Genomic DNA, 27084 nt, shown 5'->3' on the forward strand with positions numbered 1-27084 from the left:
AATCTATCTTCCAAGTTATCATCAACAGAGGTTACTCTGATTTATGATTTTGGACTTCAAAGCTGAGAAGCAATGCACACAAGTGAGTTAGCAGAGTCCTTGTTCTTTTCTGAGCCCCTCTTTCTCCAGCACTAAATACGATGTAGGCTCACTCGGTTTTTGTATGATTAGATTCAGGGACTGATCAAAGGGAGCAGCCTATACCACACACTTCACGTAGTAGGAGGAGGGATTTCTTCCTGCAGCAGGCTCCCACCTCATACCAAGGACAGTCAGATCCAGTTCTATTCTTCCCGCATACCGACAAAAGCCCCGGTTCTCTTCGCTGACTGCTCTGCTGGGTTCTCTACATGTTTGCCGAATTCATTATCTGACTTCACGGCACAGTGATCGTATTACCTTGCTTTGTACACCTATCCCAGCCTCCCTACAAAGTATGAATCAAGGAGATCATTCGCCTGTGGTCTTCCCGGGTTTTAGGTCTGAGACCTCAGGAAGTTGAACTGCCACGCACGGTCAGAGCAGAGTAAAAGATTTTAAAAGTAAGAGCTAGTACGCCATCAGCATTCTTTGTGTGGATGAGGCTAAGAGGACGTGGGCCTTAAAACTAAGGTCCTCTTTCCCAATCTCGAACTCAAGGTTAAGTTGCTTTTCTTCCACACGGTCGCCCCAAAAGTAACCAAGGTTTCTGGAATCGAGACTTCGGCCGAGGCACGCGCTCCCGGAAGTCAGCAGGTGCACAGACTGATCAGGTGTCTGTCCTCCCAGTCGGGTCGGCAGCGCACGCCGACTTGCTGACCCCAAGTCTTCTACCGGAGTAGCGAGAGACCCAGAGCCTCTCCATTTACCAGCGAACGCCGCCCTCGGGCTTCAGGATCGGCACTCGGAATCCGCGAGGATACCGCCGGATCGGACTACATCCCCCGAGAGGCCCTGCGCCGGCGACCGCTGATTGGTTGATTCGCCGGGCGAGGGGAGGGGGCGCGAGTCGGGGGAGGGACGGGGAGAGACAGGGGGCGCAGTGTGCGCGTGCGCGCGGCGGGCGCGATGGCTGCGCTCAGCGGACTGGCTGCTCTTCGTGCGGGGCGCCGTCTGTGGAAGCTTCCTGCGCGCCCGTCTTCAGGGCTCCCAGGCTGCTGGCTCCGGAGGGGCTACATCGTGGGCCGCGCTGAGGTGAGGACGAGCGGGTTCGGTCCAGCGCTCTGGGCTGGCGGGCGGGAGAGCTGTGCGGGCCACTGAGCATCCTGGCCTCGGGGACGCCCTCCCGGAGACCGTGGAGCCGCTGAACCCTTCGTCCTTCCCGGAGCGCCTTCTGCCCGCTGGGAAAGGCGGTGTCCGGGAAGACCCATATGGACCCCAGATCAGCCTCGGGTGGGTTCGCAGCTCCTTCCCGCGCGCCAGGAAAGTTTCTTAGCAGTTAATTCGTTTCTACTGTTCGAAGAGCCCGCGGAGTCTTGTTTCTGGAAAGGTAACTGCTTTGAATGTGACCGGTACACTCTGTATGACTCAGTTGTGCAGCTTTTAAGGCAAAAGAAGTCATTAATTTTATTATTATTATTATTTCTGTGGGTGATCTATACGCGGGCACACGTGTCGGAGGTTAGAGAACAACTTTGGGGTTCTCGCCTTCCAGTGTGTGTTCTGCGGTTGGAACTCATGTCAGGACGCTTGCACCGCATTTAACAGCTTAGCCCTCTTGCTGGCCCTTAATTTCTTTTTAAGCAGTGTGAGTTTCTAAATATAAAAAGAATACGAATCCCATATTTTTATCTTCCAAATAACCAGTCGCTGTATATTGGCGCATCTGCTTATCTCTCCCCTTTTGTGGCTGTGAGACTTCAAATCCCGGAGTTTTTATCATTTCAACCCTGAACTCTGTGTGGGCCTCCAAAAAGGACGTTTTGAACAAAATCACAATGCTCTTACCATGCCTAACAAATGTCAACTTATTTTGAAATTATAAGTGAATGGATTTTTGTTTGTTTGTGTGCGATGTCTCACTATGTTCCCTGACTGACCTGGAGCTCACTCTGTAGACCAGGCTGGCCTCAACTCTTTGATGATCCTCCTGCCTCTGCTTCCTAGGTGCTAGGATTTCCAGTAGGTGCCATCAGGCAAATGGGATTTTAAGCTTAAACGTTCAGAATGCTGTTGCCTGCATCCAGAACAGTGCTCCCTGAGTTTGCAAGGGGACAGAAATAAAACTGAACTGCTAAAAGTGACAGATTTTCCTTTCAAGAGTCGCCACTTTCTCAAGGGAAAGGTCTGCCATATTTCCCCCCAGCCTTGCTTTGGGTCACTCTGCAGTCATTGCTGAGCACACAAAGGGTCCTAAGCACAGAGCCAGTGTTGTTCATGGCAGGTGTGTGGGGAGATCATGTCCCCTCCACTGTTCAGACCTGTGTGCTGATTCTCTCTGAGGAGAGTAAGATGATGAAATCGGAAAAGAACTCTGGAAAAATAAAAATGCCAGGGCTTGCCTGTCAGTGGTGGTGCACGCCTTTAATGCCAGCACAAGGGGGGGCAAAGGCAGGCAGATCTCTGTGAGTTCAAGGTCACCCTGGTCTACAAGAGCTAGTTCCAGAACAGCTAGGACTATAATGCAGAGAAACCCCTGTCTCGATAAACCCAAAAAACAAAAAAATGGGCATTTTATGACCACTCCGGAATCTACTACCTAAGAGCCCCAGTTTAGGACTCCATTAGAACGATCCAAGAGGGAAGGAAGGGCTGCAGGGATACTGAGGACCAGTGGGTGTGAATTAAGTACGCTAATTGCAAGATGTATACTGACTATTGGGTAGAACAGACCGAGCTAGAAGCTGACAGTTGGCAAGGGAGAGTGTGTCCAGGCTGAGATCTCTGTCCCATCCCCCCACCCTCCCACCCCCCCATTCTTGCTTGCTTCCAGGAACTGCCAAGGGAGTAGGAGTAAGGGCCCTGGACTTGCTGCTAGTTCGTTCGAAGTGGAATTTTGGACCCAAAATTGTAAAGCAGGCTAGGAAGCTTTTGGCTCATTTTCCTTTCAAAAGTTGGTTCTTTGGTCAGGGGAAAGGAGCTGAGAAATGAGCTTGGGCCTTATACAAGTTATGTTTGGCCACATTTTTCAATAGCTACTTTTTTCTTACACTTTTGTAGGACAGTTTTGCTAGGTAATACCTCATTTGAAGATAGACACCGCCTCACAGTTAGATAGAAAGAATAGATAAAAATGTTTGTTATATATCTGGCTTGGAGCCCAGTATACTCTGCTGGGCTAAGGTGCTAAGGGATCAGCCTTGAAGGCTTTTGGCCGTAGATTTCCTGCATGCATGAGAGACTTGCTAAGTGTCTCTGGCTGCTTTTTTCTAGTGGGCAGAAGTGATGGTCTTACTGATGTGGTTGTTATTGCCTGCTTTTCCAGTTTTCCTGCCCACCTCCTGCTTGGCCCATGGGCTAAGCCTGTGAGACTGTAAGCTAGGTAAAGGAACCAAAGAACCCTGGGAGCTCATACCACTCCCTGCTTAGTGGGAGGATGGGAGCTCACACCTGCTTAGTGGGAGGAAGGATGGATGGGAGCTCACACCTGCTTAGTGGGAGGATGGGAGCTCATACCTGCTTAGTGGGAGGATGGGAGCTCATACCTGCTTAGTGGGAGGAAGGATGGATGGGAGCTCATACCTGCTTAGTGGGAGGAAGGATGGATGGGAGCTCACACCTGCTTAGTGGGATGATGGGAGCTCACACCTGCTTAGTGGGAGGATGGGAGCTCACACCTGCTTAGTGGGAGGAAGGATGGATGGGAGCTCACACCTGCTTAGTGGGAGGATGGGAGCTCATACCTGCTTAGTGGGAGGATGGGAGCTCATACCTGCTTAGTGGGAGGAAGGATGGATGGGAGCTCATACCTGCTTAGTGAGAGGAAGGATGGATGGGAGCTCACACCTGCTTAGTGGGAGGAAGGATGGATGGGAGCTCATACCTGCTTAGTGGGAGGAAGGATGGATGGGAGCTCATACCTGCTTAGTGGGAGGAAGGATGGATGGGAGCTCACACCTGCTTAGTGGGAGGAAGGATGGATGGGAGCTCATACCTGCTTAGTGGGAGGATGGGAGCTCACACCTGCTTAGTGGGAGGAAGGATGGATGGGAGCTCACACCTGCTTAGTGGGAGGAAGGATGGATGGGAGCTCGCACCTGCTTAGTGGGAGGATGGGAGCTCACACCTGCTTAGTGGGAGGGAAATGGAGCCATTAGCCACTCTACTTCCTAGTTTACCTGACACAGACAGTCACAGTTTCACCCCCTTAATTTATACCCTCTTGGTTTTCCCATCTTACCTTGACTGCTGTTTCTCTGGTGTTTATGACTTTCATATGTTGTGTCCTTAAGTGGTGGTGTTCTTCCTAGTTCCCCAAGAATAGACTTTCAAAATCTGTGTGTGTGTGTCTATGTGTGTGTGTCTGTGTGTGTCTGCATGTGTCTGCATATGTGTGTATAGGTGTGTATCTGCATATGTGTGGGTGAATGTGTGTGTCGGTGGTTGTGTCTGTGTAACATGAGGGCCGGCTTGTTGGGGTTTCTGTCCCGCCCAGTACCCCAACAAGCCAGCAAGTCCCAAGGAAAATCACACGGAGTCTACATTAGGTTATAAACTGATTGGCTCATTAGGTCAGGCTACTTATTAGCTCTTATAACTTATATTAACCCATTATTCTCATCTATGTTAGCACATGGCTCCATACCTTTCTCAGCTGGGCACGTTACATGCTGCCTCTTCGGTGATCTGCGCAGGAGTGGCTGAGAGAGAGCTTCTGCTTCTAGAATACTCCCAGTCTCTTTGCTCCACCCCTACTTCCTGTCTGGCTTTCCCGACTATACTGACTGCCTGGCCAATCAGCGTTTTATTAAAATATGATTGACAGAATACAGATAATTCTCCCGCACCATTTCCCTCTTTTTTTTTTTAAACAAAGGAAAATACCCATAGTCCATTTGTTGGGAATGTGGGCGTAGTATTTCAGGCTACTTCCTGCTGGTTGGGGGCGCTGATGATCTTATGGGGACCTAAAGAAAACTTAGAGTTATAATTCAAGTCCTGACTGGAGTATCCTGTGAGTCTCGATCATCTCAGGCGACAGTCTTGAATCTGTTTTGGATGTAGAATTTAGACATCTGGGCCATCTGTTTCTGTCAGAGATTTTTCAGGTGGCCTCCCTTGATCAAAACTGATTTTTCTTAATTCAGAATGAATCCATAGCCTCTCATTTTCTGTGGAAACAAAAGCAAAATCTCTTCTCCAAAGTAACATACCTTTTGACTTCAGTTTTGAAGCCAAGGTATTTTCAAAATGTCTATCTTGGATTAATTCTGCAGCATTTATAAACAAAAGTCTTTTAGCAGCTGTTTCTCCTTTCTCAGCATTTAAACAATTTAAAGAGAGCATAATAGCATACAGTATCAAGATTCTCTGTATATTTTCCATCTTTATGTGGCTTTATTTTAACCTCTATTTCTTTTATTTTTACTTTTACTTTTTGAGACAGGATCTTTGTATATCTTTGTCCTGGAATAACACTGTAGACCAGGCTGTCTTTGAACTCACAGAGATCCTCCTGTCTCTGCCTCCCCAGTGCTGGGATTAAAGGTGTATGCTACCACACCTTGAACTCACAGAGATCTGTCTCTGCCTCCCAGGCATTGGGATTAAAGGCGTGTACTACCACACCTTGAGGTCACAGGTCAATCTACCTCTACCCCTTGAAGTCACAGAGGTCAATATGCCTCTGCCTCCCAGGCATTGGGATTAAAGGTGTGTACCACCACACCCAACTACTCTCTTTCTTTCCTTTTAACTTTAAGAACTTTAACTTTTAGCCTGCATATACACACTGTAAACCATTTAGAGGTTTTCTTCCTCTTTGAATCTCTCTTTATTGTATATTTTTCTTTTTCTGGCTATATGAGTCTAAAACCGTGGCTTTGACGGCCAGACTCATGGTAGAGGTACCACTGGAGCCTTTTACTGCCACAACTCTATGGCGTTTCAAGGTCCTTGCCAGCAAGCTGCAGCATTCTGCTCACAGACCACACTCAGTCGGACTGCCTGCCTGAAAGAGTCAGAGTTTGCCCTGGCAGGACAGCCAGCATTTTAAAACAGCACAGCTTTTTTCCTGCTATGGCTGAAAACCGAAAAGCATGCGTTCAGCTTTTCCTCAACACAGTTTAAGTGTTTTGTGGCAGGACCTCTTAAAAGAGCTGCAGGGTTTTGCAGCTAAAGCTGAGTCAGGAAGCCTCTCTTATTTGAGAGCCTTGCTTGCCTCTAGCAAGCAAAGTAGACCCGAGAAATTGCTGCTATCAACAAAACATGCTTTACTCTATTCGATCCCAAGCTTTCTCAAGCTTTCTGTGGATTCAGTTATCCACGTCTGGGCGCCATATGTAACATGAGGGCCGGCTTGTTGGGGTTTCTGTCCCGCCCAGTACCCCAACAAGCCAGCAAGTCCCAAGGAAAATCACACGGAGTCTACATTAGGTTATAAACTGATTGGCTCATTAGGTCAGGCTACTTATTAGCTCTTATAACTTATATTAACCCATTATTCTCATCTATGTTAGCACATGGCTCCATACCTTTCTCAGCTGGGCACGTTACATGCTGCCTCTTCGGTGATCTGCGCAGGAGTGGCTGAGAGAGAGCTTCTGCTTCTAGAATACTCCCAGTCTCTTTGCTCCACCCCTACTTCCTGTCTGGCTTTCCCGACTATACTGACTGCCTGGCCAATCAGCGTTTTATTAAAATATGATTGACAGAATACAGATAATTCTCCCGCACCATGTCTGCATGTGTGTGTGTGTGTGTGTGAAGGTGTGTGTCTGTATGTGTGTGTAGGTGTGTGGGTGTATCTGCATGTGTGGGTGGATGTGTGAGTCTGCGTGTGCATGTAGGTGTGTGTGTCTGCATGTATGTGTGTATAAGTGTGTGTGTCGATGTATGTGTCTGAATGGAAGTGCCTTTGTAGGCCAGAGGCATCGCATCCCCTGGAACTGAAGTTGTAGATGGCTGTGAGTTGCCTGTTGTGGGTGCTGGGAACCAAACTTGGATTCTCTGTAAGAGCAGCAAGTGTTCTTAACTACCGAGCTGTCTCTCCAAGGCCCTGAGTTCTCCACACCTGCCCCCACAGGTTCCAAACGAGAAGCATCGGTGATCCTTCCCCTGCCTGCCTGCTGCTCCTCTTCAGTTCACTGAGGGTACTGTTAGCATCAGTCAGTGCTAGCTCGGAATTCTTTTCCAGGGAACTCGGCCTGTTTAATTTGATCCTTCCATTGTATGTAATTATCAAACTTAGAACGTTCAAGCGGTAGGGCGCTTGGAGGTCCAAGGTTCTCTCTTTAGTTTCCTGAGAACTTAAAAACTTTATATTGATTCCTATTTGTGAAAGCGCTGCTGTCTTAGTGGCTTGTTTTCAAGGCTAGCTGCTCATTCTGTCCTGTCAGCTAAGCGATGAGGGACTCGAGCACTGATCATCTGGGTTGATGTTTTGTTTATTAAGACAGGCCTCAGTGTATAGCCCTGGCTGGCCCCAACCTCCAGTGCTAGGATGAAAGGCCATGCCTGTTCATAGCTGTGATTTGGATTGGTCACCACTGATAGAGCTTTGTGCACAGACTGCATGTGTTCTAAGGGTGGCTTGACCTAGTTGGCTCCAACCAAAGAGAAATGGAAGACGGGTTAGGCTAGTTCATTTGTTTTGATAATTGAGAAATATCTCTTATATTAACAGGCAGCTTATAAACTAAGAAATGGAACGAGTTTTCAAAAAAAGATTATTTAGAGATTGGGAAATGGTTGGGTGATAGAACTGTGGGCCTTATACATGCTAGGCAAAAACAATGCCATTAACTGGGTGGTGGCGGCTATGTCTTTAATCCCAGCACTCAGGAGGCAGAGGAAGGAGGATCTTTGAGTTCAAGGCCAGCCAGGTCTACAGAGCAAGTTCAAAGATAGCCAGGGCTACACAGAGAAATCCTGTCTCAACCCCCCCCCCCATAAAAGAAGTTAAAATGAAAACACATTTTTTTTTCTTTTGAGACAAAGTCATATAGCACAGGCTTGCCTGAACTTGCTATGCAGCTCAGGTTGGCCTCCTCCTAGGTTCTGGGATTACAAGTATGCCTAAAGATGATTCTAAAATGGTTTGTTTGTTTGTTTTTCGAGACAGGGTTTCTCTGTGTAATCCTGACTGTCCTGACACTCACTTTGTAGATCAGGCTGACCTCAAGTTCAGAGGTCTGCCGGCCTCTGCCTCCTGATTGCTGGGATTAAGCATTATCACTTCTCGGCTTAAACGGATTTTTAAAAAAATGATGCTGGGAATTAAGCATACTAGGCAAGTCGACTTACCACTGAGGTATGTTCCCAGCCCTAAAACTAACTCTTGCAAGATGGCTATGGCTAGGAGTGGTGGGGAATAACTTTAATCCTAGCACTTGGAAGGCTGGGGCAGGAGGATTTCACAGACTCCAAGATTCCCTAATTAAATAGTGAGTTCCAGGCCAGCCAGGTCTACAAAGTGAGACCCTTTTCGGGGTGTATGTGTGTGTGTGGGGGGGCTGGATAGATGGCTCAGTAGTTAAGAGCATTTGCTTTCTTATAGAGGACATGGGTTCCATCCCCAGTATCCACGTGGTGCCTTACAACTACCCAAACTCCAGTTCTAAGGGATCCACATGCTCTCTAGTCATTTCAGGTATCAGGTATGCATATGGTGCACATATAGACATCCAAGCAAAACACTCATATAGACATCCAAGCAAAACACTCATCTATGTAAACTAAATTTTAAAAAGGATTTTTAAAAATATAGTTATGAAGGCCAGTGTTACTGGTTAAATTGTTTATCACCCAAAGAGAACAAGGTACATAATTGTATTTAATTGCATGGGGGTAGAGAAGAGTAAACAGGGAAAATAGAAAGTGGTTGTGTTAAAATGGCAGGGTTATGTTCTTCTTTGGATTCCTTTATTTCCTGTTTTAAAATTGCTTATATGTAGCCAATGCTGGCTTCAGATTCACTGTGTAACCCAAGCTGGTCTTTTTGGTTTTGTTTTTCAAGACAGGGTTTCTCTGTGTAACAGTCCTGGCTGTCCTGGAACTCACTCTGTAGACCAGGCTGGCCTTGAACTCACAGAGATCCACCTGTCTCCATCTTCCCAGTGCTGGGATTAAAGGCATGCACCACCACCGCCCAGCCCCAAGCTGGTCTTAAACTCTAGACTTGCCTGCCTCTGCCTCCTGAGTACTGGGATTACAGATGTGTGCCACTGCCTGGTGCAAAATTAATTTCGACAAAGTAGTTCTGTGTTTGGTGAACTTGGTAAACTTCTTTGCTGTAAGTGGATTTGGCCAATCAGAAATCCCATGCCTTGGTGTAGCTGAGTGGTAGAGTTCTTACTACCATGTGTAAAGTCTGATTTCTAGCACCGCCAGACAAGAAAAGGAGAGGAGCCAGGCCATGCTTTCCTCTCTTGTTCTTTCTGATGCCATTTTCAAACAGTGACCTGAGGATGACCCTTTCTGTATGATGGTCGTTTCCCTTCATTTCCTCTGTCTCTCATGCAGTGCCAATTCTCTTTCCCTCTGTACAGAGCCCTCCCACCTTTGGCTTACTGTTTGACATTGATGGAGTGCTGGTTCGAGGCCACAGAGTGATCCCAGCTGCTCTGGAAGCATTCGGCAAGCTGCTAAACTCCCAGGGGCAGCTGCGGGTACCTGTGGTTTTTGTCACAAATGCTGGGAACATCTTACAACATAGCAAAGCTCAAGAGCTGTCAGGCCTTCTGGGGTGCAAGGTAAGAGGCAGCCAGAGCATGGAAACCCAAAGACAGGCTCCTGTTGGACCCTCCAGCCCTACATCCCCTTCCTTAGGTGGTGGTTTACTGGGCAGTGGGCGTCTTAAAGTTCTAGTGTAGACTTATGATGACAGCAGTAGAGTCTTACACACAGGTGTCCACACATGGTTGAGTGAGCACAGCAGTCCTGCCCTTGGGACTGAGGGTGTAGTTCATGTAATTCTGTAAACAGAATTCATGCCTAGCATGCGTGAAGCCCTGAGCACGACCTCAGCGTGGCATTACTGTCTATGGTGGTACACCCTTATCATAGCCGTTTTTCAAAACTAGGCTGGGCTATATGACACCCTGTTTTAGGGGGGTGGGGAGAGGACAGGGATCTGTCCTTTATGTTTTAGTGTTTGAGACAATGACTCATGTATCTGTAATAGTTGATGATGACTCGGACATCTGGCCTCCACTTCACTAATTCTGGGATCACAGCTGTGCACTGCCATACTTGGTTTATGTGCTGGGGATTAAACTCAGGGCTTCGTGCATGCTAGGCAAGCATTCTACCAGCTGAGCTGTAATCCCAGCCCAGCAGTTTAGTTTATTGTCTTTATGACTCTTCTAGAGGTTTGGTCCCTGAAAGCCAAGATTGTAGTAAATGGAGTGGGCTGCTTTTCGTCCCGCCCTGTTCCCTGCCGCCCGGCTAGCTTTACCCGAAATAATTACACAGAAGCTGTATTCATTTAAACACTGCCTGGCCCATTAGTTCTAGCCTCTTATTGGCTAACTCTCACATCTTGATTCAACCCATTTCTATTAATCTGTATGTCACCATGAGCTTGTGGCTTACTGGAAAAGATTCAGCCTGTCTGACCTGGCAGCTTCATGGCGGGTGGCTCTCTGTCTCTGCCTCCTTTCTCCCAGCATTCTGTTCTGTCTACTCTGCCTATCTAAGCTGTTGTCCTATCAAAAGGCCAAGGTGGTCTCTTTATTTAACTAATAAAAGCAACACATGGAAAGAAGACCCTCCTACACCACAAGATCACATGTGTTCGGCATTCCACGGTACAGATGGGACTGTGCCGTAGCAGCTCTTGTTAACAGTAATACTAGTACAGGCTGATAACAGGTACCTGAGAAGCTAAGGCAGGATTATGAGTTGTAGGTGGCTTGGGCTGCATAGTGAGACCTTGTGTCAAAGAAATAACAACCCTACCCATCCACACAGCCAGCAGCTGTACAGCTCCGTGAGTGCTGTCCTCCTAAAGCCGAGCATCTTCGCCCCTTTGCAGTTCCTCTAGTTTTGCGAAGGGGTTCTTTGTAACCAAGAGATTCAATAAAGGCTGATTGATTAGGTGGTGCTGGCTGAGGTTGAATCCAGGGTAAAGGAATGAAACTAGAACCTTTAAACTCTTTCCATAAAGGGGCCCCCAAAACATTCTGAGGAACCTGGTGTGGTCGTGCACACCTCTGTAATCTTGGCACATAGGAGACTGAGGAAAGAGATTAACCACAAGTCTCAGGCCAGCTCGAGCTGTGTAGTGAGACCCCATCTCAAAATAATAGTCACTCTGGATAAAGACTACATTGTTGGAGATTGCTGGGGAGATGGCACAGTGGGCAAAGTGCTTGAGTTTGATCTTTAGCACCCATCTAAAAAGCCAGGCTTGGTGGCACATCTGTAATTCCAGGGTTGGGGGAGGATTGGAGGCAGCTGTGTCCCCGAGGCTTGCTGAGCAGCCAATCTAGCCTGTTAGCCAGTCTAGCAAAACAGGGAGCCAGGTTGAATGAGACTCAATAAGATAGAGACTGTCTGAGAGAGACATCCAGTGCTGACCTCTGGTTCTCCACACTTGCATCTCCCACATACATATGCACACACGTGCACATAACACACACAAAGTAGACCCTGGGCTGAGAGTATGAGTCAATGATAGAACACTTGCTTTGTATTTGCAAGGTCCTGGTTCAGTACTCAGCGCTGGAGAGGTAGAACTGAAAACACATTATCAAGGTCCAAGACTTTTTTTTTTACAACAGTGACAAAGAATATGCTTGTAAAGCCTGTGGTTTCCAAGTAAGGGATGAAGAAATCTCAGGGGTGGGGTTGGAGAGATATTAAGAGCACTGGCTGCTCTTCCAGAGGACCCAGGTCCAATTCCCAGTGCCTACACAGCAGCACCTACATAGCAGCAGCTCCCAACTGTAACTTCAGTTCCAGGGGATCTGGCACCCTCGCACAGATATACATGCAGGCAAAACACCAATGCACATATATATATATATATATATATATATATATATATATATATATATATAAAATATATAGATATATAGATATATCTATATATCTTTAAAAAAGAAAGAAAGAAATCTCAGTAGGTCTCCAAGCTAAGCCCAGCAGTATTGGTGAACAGTTAGATCTTAAATCTGATAATGCTTTTCTTGTTTTGTATGTTGAGAATTAAATTAGGCACCCACACCCCGACACCCAAGGGATTGAACCCATGCTCTCATGCGTGCTGGACTAGCACTCTGTCACTGAGCTATATTCCTGGCCCAAGGTAAGTTCTCATTCCTATTTAGGTAAGTTTAGAAAGTGTCAGGTGCTAGGAAAAGCTTTCGTACTTTGTATTTTCGACGATGAGCCCCTCCCCTCCAGTGACAGAGCCCATCGACGGTCTCCCTGTTATTCTCTCTCAAGCCTATATCGTCCCCTGTTTTCCTGTTTCTTGGTTGTCTCTGTAGGTGGATCCAGACCAAGTCATTCTCTCGCACAGCCCCATGAAACTCTTCTTGCAGTGCCACAACAAGCGGATGCTGGTATCTGGGCAGGGACCCCTGGTGGAAAACGCCAGAGCGTATCCTTTTTGCTTTGCTGTTCTGGATGGAGAGGAGGGTGCAAGCTTGGGGTCAGAGATATGAGGTGGGCTCTTGGGGAACAGGATAAGTCCTTCATGTGGTCCTTGTGCCTGGTGGTGCCAGGCTGCATACCACCACATCAGAGCCATCTGCAGAACTTAATGCACAGAATCCTGTGTCTTATCCCTGAATAGTCTGGATCTGTTGTCTTGAGTTAAAAACTCAGGAGTTCTCAGTGAAGTAAGACCTTTTGGGGTGACTACATGTGGGAGTTTTGCCTCAGCCTTCATATGTCCTTGTCACTCCTGTTAACACAGGAGTCACATGTGCTCAGAAAGCAAAAGACTTGATCCCTGCTCTCAGGCACATTGTTCATGTGCCCTGGATTCTTCCTGGGCACCATGCTGAGCTGTGCTCTAAGGCAGGCCAGGGACCCAGGTAAGAGCATTGGGAATGTGATTTAATCAGGGAATTCATACTTGAGAGTGGAAGAGCATACCCACAAACAGTGAAAGAATGTTTAATTTAGAACAGAACCAATAGAACGAGCGTATATTATGAATGGAACTTTATTAACTTGACTTACACAGCAGAGGCTGGGTAGTTCAACAGTGGCATCTACTACTAGAGAACCTGAGAACTCTAGCTGCTCAGTCCAGTGTTTTAACAGTCCCAGTCTGGCACTGCTCCTGGAGAGAGCTTCAGTACGTGCTGGAATTCCTCAGACCTCTTATGTCTGGGCCACTTCCAAAAGGTGCCCCCTGTTGCAAGGAGAGCCAGACTTCTTGTTTGTCCCAGCCATCCGGCTAGCTTAGCCCTGAAATAACCACACAGAAATTGTATTAATTAAATCACTGCTTGCCCCATTAACTCTAGCTTCTTATTGGCTAGCTCTTATATTAATTTAACCCATTTCTGTTAATTTGTATATCGCCATTTGGCAGTGGCTTACTGGCAAAGATTCTAACTGGCGTCTGTCTCAGGTGGAGGATCCATGGCGTCTCCCTCACTCTTTCCTTCTCCCAGCATTCAGTTCTGTCTTTCCCGCCTACCTAACTTCTGCCCTAGCAACAGCCCAAGGCAGTTTCTTTATTCGTTAACCAAGAAAAGCAACACAACCCCCTATTCTTGGGAGGGCCTTTCCCCCTTAGTTAATTTTTCCTGATTCATGTCTCTTAGTTGAATGTAGGTCCAGTTAAGATGAGAGTCATCACAGGCTGGGAAGCTGACTCAGCTGTGAGGGCACTGCCGTCATGCCTGACCACCTGCGTGTGAGCAGGACACACAGTGGAAGGGGAGGAACTGACTCCACAGGTTGTTCTATAATGTCCATAATCCCCCACAAATAAATGTAACATATATATATATATATATATATATATATATATATATATATATATATATATATATAGAGAGAGAGAGAGAGAGAGAGAGAGAGAGAGAGAAGGAGAAAGAGAGATGAACTATTACAACATGAGGGGCTGGGAATGAAGCTCAGTTGTAGAGCATTTGTCTATCATGCATGAGGCCTTGGTTTGAATCCCCCACATAGAAGAAAAGATGGCATAGGGCCAAGGAGATGCCTCTCAGCTTAAGCAGGTGAGTTAGATCTCCAGGTCTCACCCAGTGGAAGGAGAGAACTGATGACCAAAGTTGTCCTCTGACCTCCACATGTGCTCCCTCCTCAACTATATCAATGTTTTTTTAAAAATGGAAAAGATAGAATGCACTGAAAGCTACAAAGAATGAGATGGGTTGTAGGTACTAAGTATAGAGGGAAATAGCTCTGGAGCAGGAGTGGCTTGTAGCTTCAGACATGGTTTGGTGGTGCCCTGGAAGGTGATTAAGACTTCCTGGGAAGTCAGGGTAGGCAGTTGGAATGGGTGGAGTTGGGCATTAGAGAGAGGAAGGGTAGGCTGGGGCTGGAAAGTCTTGGGGTGAGCTCAGAGCAGTGGAGAGCCAATGCAGGCCCCCAGCTGCCGGGAGGATCTGTTAGAATAAACATCTGGGGAGACTGGTTTTGAGTCATCTGAAACCATGTCTAGTTAAGTTTGTGGGGTGGAATTAGGGGCAGGAAGGTGGCAGCAGATCTTAGAGGGGAGCAGGTTGAAGTCAGCCTGGTCTTCTGTATGACCGCCTCTTCCTGGCTGGATGGGGTTTGACTGTGATTTAGTTCCCTCTACTTTTTTTTTTTAATATTTATTATGTATACAATATTCTGTCTGTGTGTATGTCTGCAGGTCAGAAGAGGGCACCAGACCTCATTACAGATGGTTGTGAGCCACCATGTGGTTGCTGGGAATTGAACTCAGGACCTCTGGAAGAGCAGGCAATGCTCTTAACCACTGAGCCATCTCTCCAGCCCTTTTTTTTTTTAATATTTATTTATTTATTTATTTATTATGTATGCAATACTCTGTCTGTGTGTGTGCCTGCAGACCAGAAGAGGGTACCAGATCTCACTACAGATGGTTGTGAGCCACCATGTGGTTGCTGGGAATTGAACTCAGGACCTTTGGAAGAGCAGGCAATGCTCTTAACCACTGAGCCATCTCTCCAGCCCCCCCTCTACTTCTTAGTGACTGTTGGGTGGCCTTTCCTGGGGAGATGTCAACAAACATCTATTCAACCCAGATAGGGCACCACAACTCAGTGAACCAGCCAGTTAATTGGGGTTACCTTATAGGAGTGTGGGTGAGAGGCAGCCCCGTCACCAAAAGCCCATCCCAGAGAAGCGTGGGCTAGCATGAGTGCTGGCTGGTGAAGCTGCATCCCCGGGGAGGAAAGTGTGAGGAGACCAGGGAGGGAGCTTGTGGCTCTGGTGACTTTCAGGGATTCCCACCTTCTAGGAGGGAATGTTTCGATCCAGAGGAAATAGCTATTCACCAGTTCACATCCACAGAAGAATCTCCTCCCAACCCAGTACTTAGGGCTGCACTATTCTGTTCATTGAGCACCAGTTTGAATGGGCTCTGCGTGTGGCACAAGCTCCTTGGGTGCACGTGGGTTTGGCCTCTGTTCTCTGGGTCTTGCTGGTGTAGGATCTGGTACCTGGAAGGGGCCCTAGTGGGACACAAGGATCACACTGGTGTTGTATGTGTCTACTCTGCCTATGCAGTCAACAGCCTGCCACTTGGTGCCAGTGGGGTTTGTGAAAGCTCCCTGCCTGCCAAGGTCAGGACTGGCCTGGATCTGCTCACCTGTGACCTGAGGTATCTATAAAACATCTTCCTCAGAACTATGTAGCTTTGTTGCCCTGATCTTGCTCCAGACTAGGCTTCCAGAATGTGGTAACAATAGATGAGTTGCGAACAGCCTTCCCAGAGCTGGACATGGTGGACCTCGAGCGGCGGCCAAAGACCACGGTAATAAGGACAGGGTGGGTCACTTCACCCTCCACAAACTCCTGGTTGTCTTCCTCTTCCCTGTGTTGGTTCCCCTTGTTGATCTTGCTACCCCTCTGCTAGGAGCTGCATTTTGTTTTGTGGTTGCTTCTGCACTGGGCTTGGAGAGGTGTATCTGGCCAAGGATTGTGTTCTCTGGAAGATAAGCATGGTTGAGAGAAGCAGTGGGCTCCTCGCCCTTGCCTTGTGCTATGTTGTAACACTTCCTCCATTTAGCAGTGGCTTTCCCAGGTTTTCTTCAGGCAATCAGTAACCTTGGTGCGGGACTCACTGCTGCTCCTTTACCCTGAAGCACAGTCCAAAGAGCCTGCCTTGTGAGGAGAAAACACTGATGAGTCTGTGTCTTCCCACTGCCCGTGGTTTAACTCATATTTGAACACAGTGACTTGATTTCTTTTTGCAGTTCTGGTGGTCAAACCAGGGTTGTACCGGCTTGGGAAGTCTCCGCCGCTAAGCTACACCCCAGCCCGTGATTTCTTTTTGGGATCATCAGTTCGAGGCCACTCATTGACCACCCTTTGGAGTATGGCTCTTGAGGTGCCCATTGGCTATTCCTTTTGAAAATTTATATATACTTAATAGCTTATGTCAACAATTTAGGATTTGATGAAATGCAATTATAGATAAATAAACTTACTTCATTGATTTGGTAGAAAATAGATTATAAGTTTTCCTTCCAGAATTTTCTAGTTATAGAACAGATCCTATCCTTTGAGAGCTTTCTCTCGAGTCACTAAGTTTTGTGAAGAACTAAACTATAGCTTAGTTTAGCAGAACTCAGAATAGCAGCAAGGCTGAGTTCAACACAGGAGAGGTGGCTCAGCTCAGAGCCAAGACTGCAATGACACAAGGAAGAATAGGCCCAAGGCTAATTGAGAGAAATCCACTAGAACTGGTATGAAGATAAGAGAATCCTCATGCTCAGAGAGCTCCTCTCTCAGGCCACTTCCTCCTTTAGCACCCTGATTGACCTACTTGACCAGGACCTTGTTTTCTGTCATGCCTGGAGACGCACAACTGACACGGCCCCTCCTGGCCGACTTGCCACTTGGCGTCCCTCCGCCTGTGTTGAGCCCAGTCTGGGCCTTGTCTTTCCCTTTGTGCCTCTCCTTTCTACGTTCCCTCTGCCACTGGTGGTCTCTGAGCCGTGTGAAACCTGTCTGTCCTGCTACTCAACTCTAGAGACTGGATACTAGGAATGGAGAGTGGCTAGCACTGATGGGCCTCTTCTTGTCTTTTGGCAGCACCCGAGGAATGACTTCCCTGCCATTGAAGGTAAAGGGGGCATGTGCGTGGGTGGATGTGGGTTCCTTCTTTCCCTCTCTGTGTTCAGATTCCTAGGCAGAGTGCTGAAGGTGGCACTGCCCACCAGGCCCCGAGTCCCCTGGCATCTAGCTTTAGCTGTGCCCTCAGCTAGGCTCACTACTCAGATGTGTATTGATGGTTCTTACTGCGGTGAGGAACTGTCAGCTCAGCAACTCTGGAGGAGATGGGTACGGACAGCCCAGTTCAGGGTTGCTTAGCTCTCCCCTTGGGCAGTAAAGACATTGTAACATCTTGTTGCCTTCCTGAAATAAAATAACTTTCCCATGACCCACATCAGAAAGCAATCAGTGGCCAGTGTGGTGGTGCATTTGTAGTCTCCCACTTGGGGAGCCGGGACTGACTTGAAGGATAAGGCTAATCTGGACTTCACAATGAGACTCTTATCTCAAAACCAAACAAAGTAATTAGTGTAGTGTAATGCCCTCACTGTACCTGAAGTGTAAAGAAAATGTCCTGGTGAGAAGATTGTAAATGTTTCACTGTTAAAGTTATATGAGAAGTAAATGATTGTGGGCTGCTCCAGAGTAGAGACAGGCTGTATCTACAGTGCAGTACAGGTGTGGGGGCAGAATCGCCATTGCTGTGATGTCTCAAATGGAGACCAACTCTTGATAATTTTTTGTTTGTTTTTCAAGAAAGAATTTCTCTGTGTAGCCCTGGCTGTCCTGGAACACTCTGTAGACCAGGCTGTTTTCGAACTCACAGAGATCTGCCCACTTCTGTCTCATGAATGGCACGCGCCACCACTGCCCGGCTGAGTCTCTTGATTATATGATCATTTTAAAAAATTGTTAAACTGTACAGAAGCAGTTTGTAAGGCTGGAGAGATGGCTTAGCAACTGAGAATACTTGATGCTCTTGCAGCGTAAGGTTTGAATCCTAGTACCTCACAACCATCTTTAAATTATTATCTTGTCTCCACCTCCCAAGTGGTAGTGCTCTAGGAGTATGCTACTATGCCAGGCCTTAGTTTTTATGTATTTATTGTATTGCTAGGGTTCGGATTTAGGGCCTTGTTCATGCTAGGCAAGCCCTTGATTCCTGAGCCATATTTCAGGGGGCCCATGTTCCTTGTCATTTCAAATGTAGTTGAGGCAACTGAGGTTTAGCGGTGAGTAACTGGCACAGTTCCACAGAAAACTTGGCTGAATTAGGATTAGAGCTCGAGGCTCCCCTCAGCCCAAGTTCTTCTGCTTGGCTATTAGGCTCAGAGATGTGACTGAGAGAGCCAGGCCCTGTTGAGAACAGTCGTACTTGTGGGGTAAGGTGTGCTGGGAAGAGTCCCACCAACAGAAGCAGCAGCATGAGATCTGCTGCTTCTGTGAAACAGCAGTGGACACAAAGGACACCCTTAGGGTGCTCCTTGCTGGGCCCTGACTTTGTTCGCCCAGGGTGTCCTGGGATGTGGCTTGATTAGGGATACTCAGGGAACCATACTCTTGCCCAGATGTGCACCTTAGTAAAGACCTGTAGCTCTGGGTGGGTATTGCTAACTGATTCCTGTTGTCTCTGAAGGGTCTTCCCACCACAAAAGGGCAGGCCAAGTACCCTGCTCTCTTATTCCTGTGCCTTTGATTTTTAGGGATCCTCCTTCTTGGGGAGCCAGTCCGCTGGGAGACAAACCTGCAGCTGATTATGGATGTCCTCCTTAGCAATGGGAACCCTGGGACCGGCCTAGGGACAGTTCCATATCCCCACCTCCCTGTCCTGGCTAGCAACATGGATCTCCTGTGGATGGCTGAAGCCAAGATGCCCAGGTGAGGAGACAGTATCCCTGACTTTTCCCTGATAAGCCCTGTAGGTACCACACTAACATGGCCGCTGAGACTAAGGGCTTTCAAGAGTTAACTTCGTGTCAATTATTAAACTAAAACTACAGATTACTGAGCAAGAAGATGTGTTGAGTGATTTTTAATATGTGCCCTTTTACCCTGTTGATCTCAGAACACGTCCATCAAATAGGTAGTTCTAAGGTATATCAGTGGGTGTGTATTCAAGATTCTCCCCTCTGTACTGGTTCCTTCACTTCTCTGTTTGCCTTTGTATGTAAGCCCTAGGATGGGGAAAACTGGAATTATAAACCAGGTTTATTCCCATGGTATAGAGCCAGGTACTGAGACCCAGCTGTGGATATCCGCATCCTGCCCTTTTCTCTTTTGTGACCTTCAGGGTGCCTTGTTGTGAAGCCAGCTGATGGTGCTCTGACTGGGATTCCAGAACCCAGTGTCTTCTCAGTTTTCCAGAGACTGAAAAACTCTAGAGGGTGTTCTAGACCCCAGACAGCCTGGAAGAGGCAGGGCTTCCTTCCCGTGATGCTCTTGTCTCCTTTTCTCTCTCTGTGAGCCAGGCCCGAACCATGTAGCTCAAGTTGACTTCAGTTCATTGTCTTCCTGCCTCAGTTCCCCCTAGTTCCCGTCACGTTTAAAGTGTGTTCTTTAGCATGAGGTTTGGTGTTTCCTCTGTTACTCATAGGTTAGGACATGTTGATTCTAGATGGGGATCAGTGAGAGTTGGGTATGTAGCTATGAGTTGAAAAACAAGGGCAAAACTAGTTTATAGACCAGATTTGAGATGAGTTTTCCATTCAGAGAAACCATATTTGAGATTTTGTTTGTCTTGTGTTTTGTTTGTTTGTTTGTTTTCCAAGACAGGGTTTCCCTGTGTAGCTTTGGAACCTGTCCTGGAACTCACTTTATAGACCAGGCTGGCCTCAAACTCAAAGAGATCTGCCTGCCTCTGCCTCTCGAGTGCTACTGGGATTAAAGGTGTGTAGCCACCATCACCTGGCTTGAGACTTTTTTTTTTCCCCACACAATTATTTTTGTATTGTTGGAGACGGGTTTCACTCTGTAGCTTTGACTTGTCTGTGACTCAGTGTAGTCCAAACTAGCCTTAAACTCATAATTATCCTCCACCCGCCTCCTGAGTGCTGAGATTACAGGTGTGTGCCACCATGCCTGACTGTTTACTCAACAATCTCAAAGTTAGCTGGATGTGGTGGTTCACAGCGGCAACTCTGGCACTGAGAAGATAGAGACAGAAAAAACACACGTTTAACATCAGCCTCAGACCAGCCTGGGATACAGCAAAGTTCTACTTCACAAAATAAAAACAAAGACAAAGAAAATGGAGTTATTTGTTGTTGTTTTGTTTGAGATAGGGTCTTATCATTTAGCCTTGGTTGGCCTGGAGCTCCCTGTATAAGCAAGGCTGCACTCACAAAGATCTGTTTGCTTCTCTGTTGGCGAAGGCTACTTGTTTGTTCCTGGCTGCCCAGACCGTAAATAACCACACAGACATTGTATTAATTAAAACACTGTTTGGCCTATTAGCTTATACGTATTTCTAGCTAGCTCTTACATCTTAAATTAACCCATTTGTATTAATCTGTGTATCACCAGGAGGTTGTGGCCTACCGGTAAGGTTCCATCCAGCATCTGGTGTCTATCTCCTGAGCCAGCTACCTGGCTTCTCTCTGACTCTGCCTACTTTCTCCCAGCATTCAGTTTAGTTTTCCCACCTATCTCTATTCTGCCCTATCAAAGATCAAAGCAACTTCTTTATTATCCAATGATAATAAAGCATATCCACAGCATACAGAGGGGATTCCCACATCACTTCTCAACTTCCCGAGTGCCAGTGTTAAAAGCATGCATCACCATGCCCAGCCAGAAAATGTTATTCTTGTGTAAATGAGTGATCCTGAATGTAAGTCCAAGCACAGTGACTATTAGGGTTTGGCTTAGCACTGAGGATGGAAGACAAAATTACTCTACACAAGATAGTTTATTGCTTTCTCATTAAAAAAAAGTCAGGTTGGCAATCTGGGGCCTGTATTTAGTCTCTCCTCTATCAAGGAAACACACACTTTCCTGAAGCATAATCTTTAATCCTTCATGTAGAACCCAGAATGACTGTCAGCATTATGTCAGCATTTTAGGTTGCCACCTAGAGCGGTGGAGTAGGGCTGTTAGCTTGCAACCCTGACAAAATACCTAAGTTAGCAACTTAAAAGGAGGAAGATCAATTTTGGCTCTGTTGATTTGGGGCCTATGGTGACCAGAACATTGTGATGGGTCGAACATTATGGTACAAAAACCGCTTCCCTCATGGCAGCTGGGAGCAGAGGGGTAGAGAGACAGGCAGGCGCATGCTGCCAGTGACTTGTTTCCTAGTAGGCTCCACTTGCTGAAGATTCCACCCTCCCAAGGTATCATCAGCTAGGGACCACGCCTTCTTGACTTATGGGGACCATGTAAGATCCAGACCATAAGAAGGACAGAGGAGAGCATGCCCTCCTTGTTTTAAGGACATTGGATCAAAGCTATCCAGCACTTGTGCTTCTGTTGACCGGCTTGTGGCGCTTCCCCATGTAGGTTAGACAAGCGACCACGCCTAGCTTCAGGGGACTGGTGGGCATGCTCTTTCCACCTAGTGGGCAGTGTGCGCCACTGGAAGGATGGCGCCAGAGGCTGTAGAATAGCATCCAGTCTTAGGGATTAGGGGCCTGGTGAGATGAGTTTGATCCTGGGACCCATCCATGTAAAGGTGGAAGGAGAGAACTGACTCCATACAGTTGTCCTCTGCTGGTCACAGCAGCACGCACGCGTACATAATAATAGCTACAAAAACAAAACCAACATAAGGCTTGGAGGTGAGGCTATCAGGTTTTGGCCCTAGTTTACTACCCTGGGAAAATTGCCTGCTCTTCCCTCATTTTCTTCATGCGTAATGGCTACAGGGAGGGGAATTCAGGTCTGGTGCATAGACAGCTTCAAGAACAGCAGGTGGCCTGAAGGCTGGATTGCTGAGACCTCTTCTTGGGCAGGTTTGGTCATGGCACCTTTCTGCTTTGCCTGGAAGCCATCTACCGGAAAGTAACGGGCAAGGAGCTGAAGTATGAGGGCTTGATGGGCAAACCCAGCATCCTCACTTACCAGTATGCAGAGGACGTGATCAGGCAGCAGGCTGAGAGGCGGGGCTGGTCTGCCCCCATCAGGAAGCTCTATGCTATAGGGTAAGCCCTCTATCTCCATCTCTGGCTTCCTCTGCCCATCTGCCCACGCTACCCTGGCTTCCCTGCAGCTGAGTCACACCCCCAGGCTGGTCTCTGCTCTGGTGGCTTTGCCACATTAAGTTTGGGTTTTCTCCTCTTTTCTTCTCGGTGTTGCTGCCCTACCAGTGATAACCCTGTGTCTGATGTCTATGGTGCCAACCTGTACAACCAGCACCTGCAAATGGCGAAGCGTGGAGAGGGGGAGTGTGGGACTGGTGGACAGCAGAAGCGGCGGCCTTCAGCAACCCAGAGCTGTGCCTCCATCCTGGTATGCACGGGCATACACAGTTCTCAGGACCCAGGCTCCGAAGGGGCACAGCTTCCATTCCACGGCCACCGAGACTTCAGCTTCAGCCCAGAGCTCCTCAAGGCTTCCCACGTCGTTGATGATGTGGATGAAGCTGTGCAGCTGGTTTTCCGCCAGGAGGGCTGGGCTTGACAGTCAGGAGATGTGTCACAGACAAGGGGCTGTTGGGGCATCCGCCTCAGGGAATCCTGTGTGCCAGGCTGTGATCCAGGTCACAGGCATCAAGTCCCAGCCTGGCCCTTGCCACTACTTCCTGAAGAAGATCGCAGCTTCAGTAGCTATAGAATGACCCTTGGGTAGCATTTCAGGAGGGGATGGATTTCTGGTCCTTCCTGTGTGTCTCTTGCTGACTGACCTCATACCAGTTCCTATAACTCTGTGCCTTGTGTCCTCTCAGTAAGGACTCCGCCGCCGCCCCCCCCCCCCCCGACAGGGTCTCACTATTGTAGCTCTGGCTGTCCTGGAACTCACTCTGTAGACCTGACTGGTCTTGAACTCAGAGACATCTGCCTTCCTCTGCCTCCTGAGTGCTGGGATCAAAGTTGTGTGCCACCACACTTGCCTCAGTAAAGGCCTTCTAAAAACGGGGACAGTGTACAATTATGTGGAAACTTCTGGAAAGCCTTTGTTCTCACCGAGGGACCCCTGCATGCCAGTGAGGTTCTTCTGGTGCTCATGGTGGTTCCCCTGTATTTTAGAGCACCGCCCGCAGACTTGGTGGGCTTTTTTTTTTTTAAATTAAAAATGATCCTAGTATTTGTTAGGTTATGTCTTGTGAAACTTTGTCTGGGATGTCCTAGATGTCCTGTGAGGGGAGCGAAGGGAGTGGTACATGGTACTCTTCCTAGAGGCAGAACAATTTGTGACATTTCATTCCCAAGCATGGTGTCTCCTCTTCTACTGCTGCCCTTCCTCTCAGCCCAGGCAGGGCTGTGTCTAGGAATGACTTACTCTGGCTTTGGCATATGCCTAGCAACTTTCTTGGTGTGGAAAAGAAAACAGATCTTTCTTGGTCGTGTCTGTCCTGAGGGCTTTTCCCACAGTGAGTCCAGAGGTACACCCCACCTGTGTTCTGTCCCCAGGGCTAATCCTACTCCAGTTTGGTCTTGTCTCTCCTAGAACCTTGGTAGTTGTCAGGTTTCTTGGTGCTATAGTTTGAACGTTGACTGTCTCCAGCATAATACTAAGAATTAGATTTCATGGCACTTGACATTCTCAGCGTTCTGGAGGCCGAGGCAAGAGGGTTTTGAGTTTGAGGACAGCCTAGGACACATAGCATACTTCTGTCTGAAGAAGTAAAAATTAAAAAACAAAACAAAACCCCTGACTGAGGACCCCAGTCAGTGCCTGCCCTGTTCTACTATAGTTGTCGGTGCATCAGATACAAACCCCTGACTCCATCCCCCTCCCTCCCTTCTCATCCTGTCTCCCTTCCTGGCCTTGAACCCTGATCACCTGCATTCGCATCCCAGGTGCTGAGGTGACAGGTGTGCCACCATGCCGGGCTCTCGGTTTTCTTAAAATACCATTGGCTACACCTGACTAACTTCTTGACACCCCTGGGTGCTTCATTGTTTAGAGGTGAGGGAGTGGCCAAGGGGAGAGGAGAATGGAGAACTGGCATCCTGGGAGCTGAATGAAACTGAATGCCCACTCCTTGAGGACCAGGCCTTAACCATCCACAGGTCCACCCACTCTGGCACCTCACAAATAACCCGGTTCCCCTGCTTTCTCCACAAGGCTTACGGTCATGCTTTCTTCCCCTCTTCCCCATGTCAGCTTTGTCCTTGATGTGTGCAGTGTGGGGGTGCTGCTCACCTTCATCTCCTGCCCTACTGAGGTTCCCGTCTTTTTGTCCTTCAGGGATAGAATGAGGAAGACAAAAACACACAGCGTGTTTATTATATAAGGTTGGACAGAGAAGTGGGTTAGTGCACACATCTGAACGAGGAGATGGGATAGTGCACACAGATAGTGTCCAGTGAATGAGGAGGAGCTCTAACTACTCAGTAGGAACAGGCTCTATAAGGGAACAGTTTTGAGGATGTAATATCCCAGAGGAAAAAGCTATGATGGACACTGTGCAGATGTGTGAACATCTGCATGTGGGCCAGGGGAAGACTTTGCTGTTCTTCAGCCTCACCTGGGGGTGGGGTGGAGCTGCACTCTTCCCATGAGTCTGAGGCTAGGGGTCCTTGACATGCCTGCTCATGCCAACAACACGCATTAACTCAAGAACTCCACACACTCAGGCTTCCTCCACTCCCCACATGGCTCCTTACCTGTCTCGTCTCATCCCTTCCCTCTTTACCCCCTTCTGCTCTTCTCTCATTGTCCCTTAAATCAGTCAGGTTATAGATTGGATCTGTTTTGTGATCAAAACCTTCCTGCGATTTCCTGTCTCGTTGAGTAAAAGCCACAATTTCTTACCACAGCGCAACCGCCTCTCCATCCTGCTGTCCCACCACCTCACCTGTGGCCCTTGCCTGCAGTACCCCCTCCCATCACTTCATGCTCCTTCACCGTGCATACCCAGAAGTCCCCAGCATGTCCTGCCTAGGGCCTCTGTCGCCTGGCCTACATTGACTCGTGCCATTCCTTATTTCTCCCTGCTTGTGGGCAGGTCACCTCAGACGTCTGTGACTTCCTCTCTCAGGCTTAGAAAGATGGCTCAGTTGTTCACTGGCTGTTTTTGCAGAGGATCCAGGTTTAATTCCCAGCACCCACATGGCAGCTCACACCCCCTTTACCTGCCCAAGTTTTTCCTAGTACTTACACTCCTTGACCAAATATATACTTGCTTATCTAATTCTACTGAAATAGAAGCTCCATGGGCTGGGGCTATATCATTGTGTCCCCTGCACAGGCATGTGGCACTTGGCAGCATTCAGTCTGTAGACATGTGTTCAATAGACATTTCCTGCTGATCCGCTTGTCTTCCTGTAAGGATCCCCCTTTCCTTGGGGAGTATGGCAGGAGCAAAGACCTGGAATGAATTTCAGCTCTGCTACTCACCGGCTGTATGATCTGGCACATTTCCTTCACTTTTTCAAGACTTCATTGTTTTTCTCAATGCGGAGTTTGTGTTCACTGTAACTTTGCTGCAGGCTTCTGTCAGAAATAAATGAGGGCTGGAGACTCACTTATTAGAGGGCCTGGCATGCACAAACCAAGCATGGTGGTAAAGGCAGGAAGACCCCAAGTTCAAGGTTATTCTTGACTACATTAGTAAGTTCAAAACCAGCCTTGCTTTATGAAGCTCCGTCTCAAAAAAACAAGAGGGAGCCATTGAGCTTTTTAGTCCAGAATTTAAAGTCCAGAATTTCTCATACAGAACCATTTTTTTTTTTCTAGGCACTAGGAAGGCCAGATTCAGCATTTTGTGACTGCAAGAACTGCTCAGGGCTATCCTTGAGAATATGGAAGTTTGGGGGGCTGGAGAGATAAGAGCACTGGTTGTTCTTCCACAGGTCCTGAGTTCAGTTCTTACCAATCATATGGCAGCTCACAACTGCCTATAACTTCAGTTCATGAGGACCCAATACCCTCACACAGACATATATGCAAGCAAAACACTAATGCACATAAAATAAAGATAAATAAATTTTTTAAAAAGTATATGGAAGTTTGTCCGACCATCCTCGTGCTTGGTTATGCACATTGCATGGAGGGAGAGGATGGAACTTTCCAGAACACGCCTATGGCTACAATGCGTGTGGTCACCCAGGCCCCGCTTACTTTAAGGGGCAGGGACAGAGTACAGTAATTCAGGCTGTGGGGTCAGAGATGACTGGGTGGGTCAAGGAGCTTGCACACAATCTGACTTCCAGCCTGTGTGGGTCCACGTGGTGAAAGGAGGCCGCTGACTCCATGCTCTGTGCCCTCACGCCCTTAAAAATAGAACTGTAATATTTTTCAAATGTTAAGAGTCAGCTGGGCAGCGGTGGCGCACGCCCTTAATTCCAATACTTGTGAGGCAGAGGCAGACGGATCTCTGTGAGTTCGAAAACATCTAGGGCTACACAGAGAAACCCTGTCTCAAAAAATCAAAATAATGTTAAAGAGACACGCTCAGCTTAGCAAGAGTAGTGGTACAGCGCGTGTTGGACCGGAACCAAGCAACACAACTATCAGGTTCAACACAACTCCAGCGCCCGGCACCTGGATGGCCCTGAGCTGTTAGTGCTGTGGTTTATTTAGCAGGGGAGGGAGCCCTGAGTGTGCTGGGCAAGTATTCTATCACTGAACAACACTTCTTGCCATGTTGTTTCTTTGTTTTGCTTTTTAATGTACTTTTTGTTTGTTTTT

The 27084-nt window shown here is 47.7% G+C and overlaps 1 protein-coding gene across 6 annotated transcripts; it reads left to right on the forward strand.

Moving 5' to 3' along the window:
* The first annotated feature begins 1017 nt into the window (after nt 1-1017).
* Hdhd5 (haloacid dehalogenase like hydrolase domain containing 5) lies at nt 1018-23539 on the forward strand. 6 transcript variants are annotated; one of them, XM_087904305.1, is made up of 9 exons: nt 1018-1173; nt 9627-9830; nt 12570-12682; nt 13274-13437; nt 16491-16624; nt 17332-17362; nt 18996-19170; nt 22242-22430; nt 22596-23539. In XM_087904305.1, the coding sequence occupies exons 1-9, from the start codon at nt 1048-1050 to the stop codon at nt 22906-22908; spliced, it is 1449 nt and encodes a 482-aa protein (XP_087760431.1). In that variant the 5' UTR covers nt 1018-1047; the 3' UTR covers nt 22909-23539. The 6 variants fall into 6 exon arrangements, with proteins under 6 accessions (XP_087760431.1, XP_087760432.1, XP_048300317.2 ...); XM_087904306.1 differs by having other exon boundaries at nt 13277-13437; XM_048444360.3 differs by lacking the exons at nt 13274-13437; nt 16491-16624 and adding an exon at nt 15955-16048.
* The last annotated feature ends 3545 nt before the right edge of the window (nt 23540-27084 follow it).

This window comes from Myodes glareolus, chromosome 3 (assembly GCF_982192425.1).
Source record: "Myodes glareolus chromosome 3, mMyoGla1.1, whole genome shotgun sequence".
Classification (NCBI taxonomy): Eukaryota; Metazoa; Chordata; class Mammalia; order Rodentia; family Cricetidae; genus Myodes; species Myodes glareolus.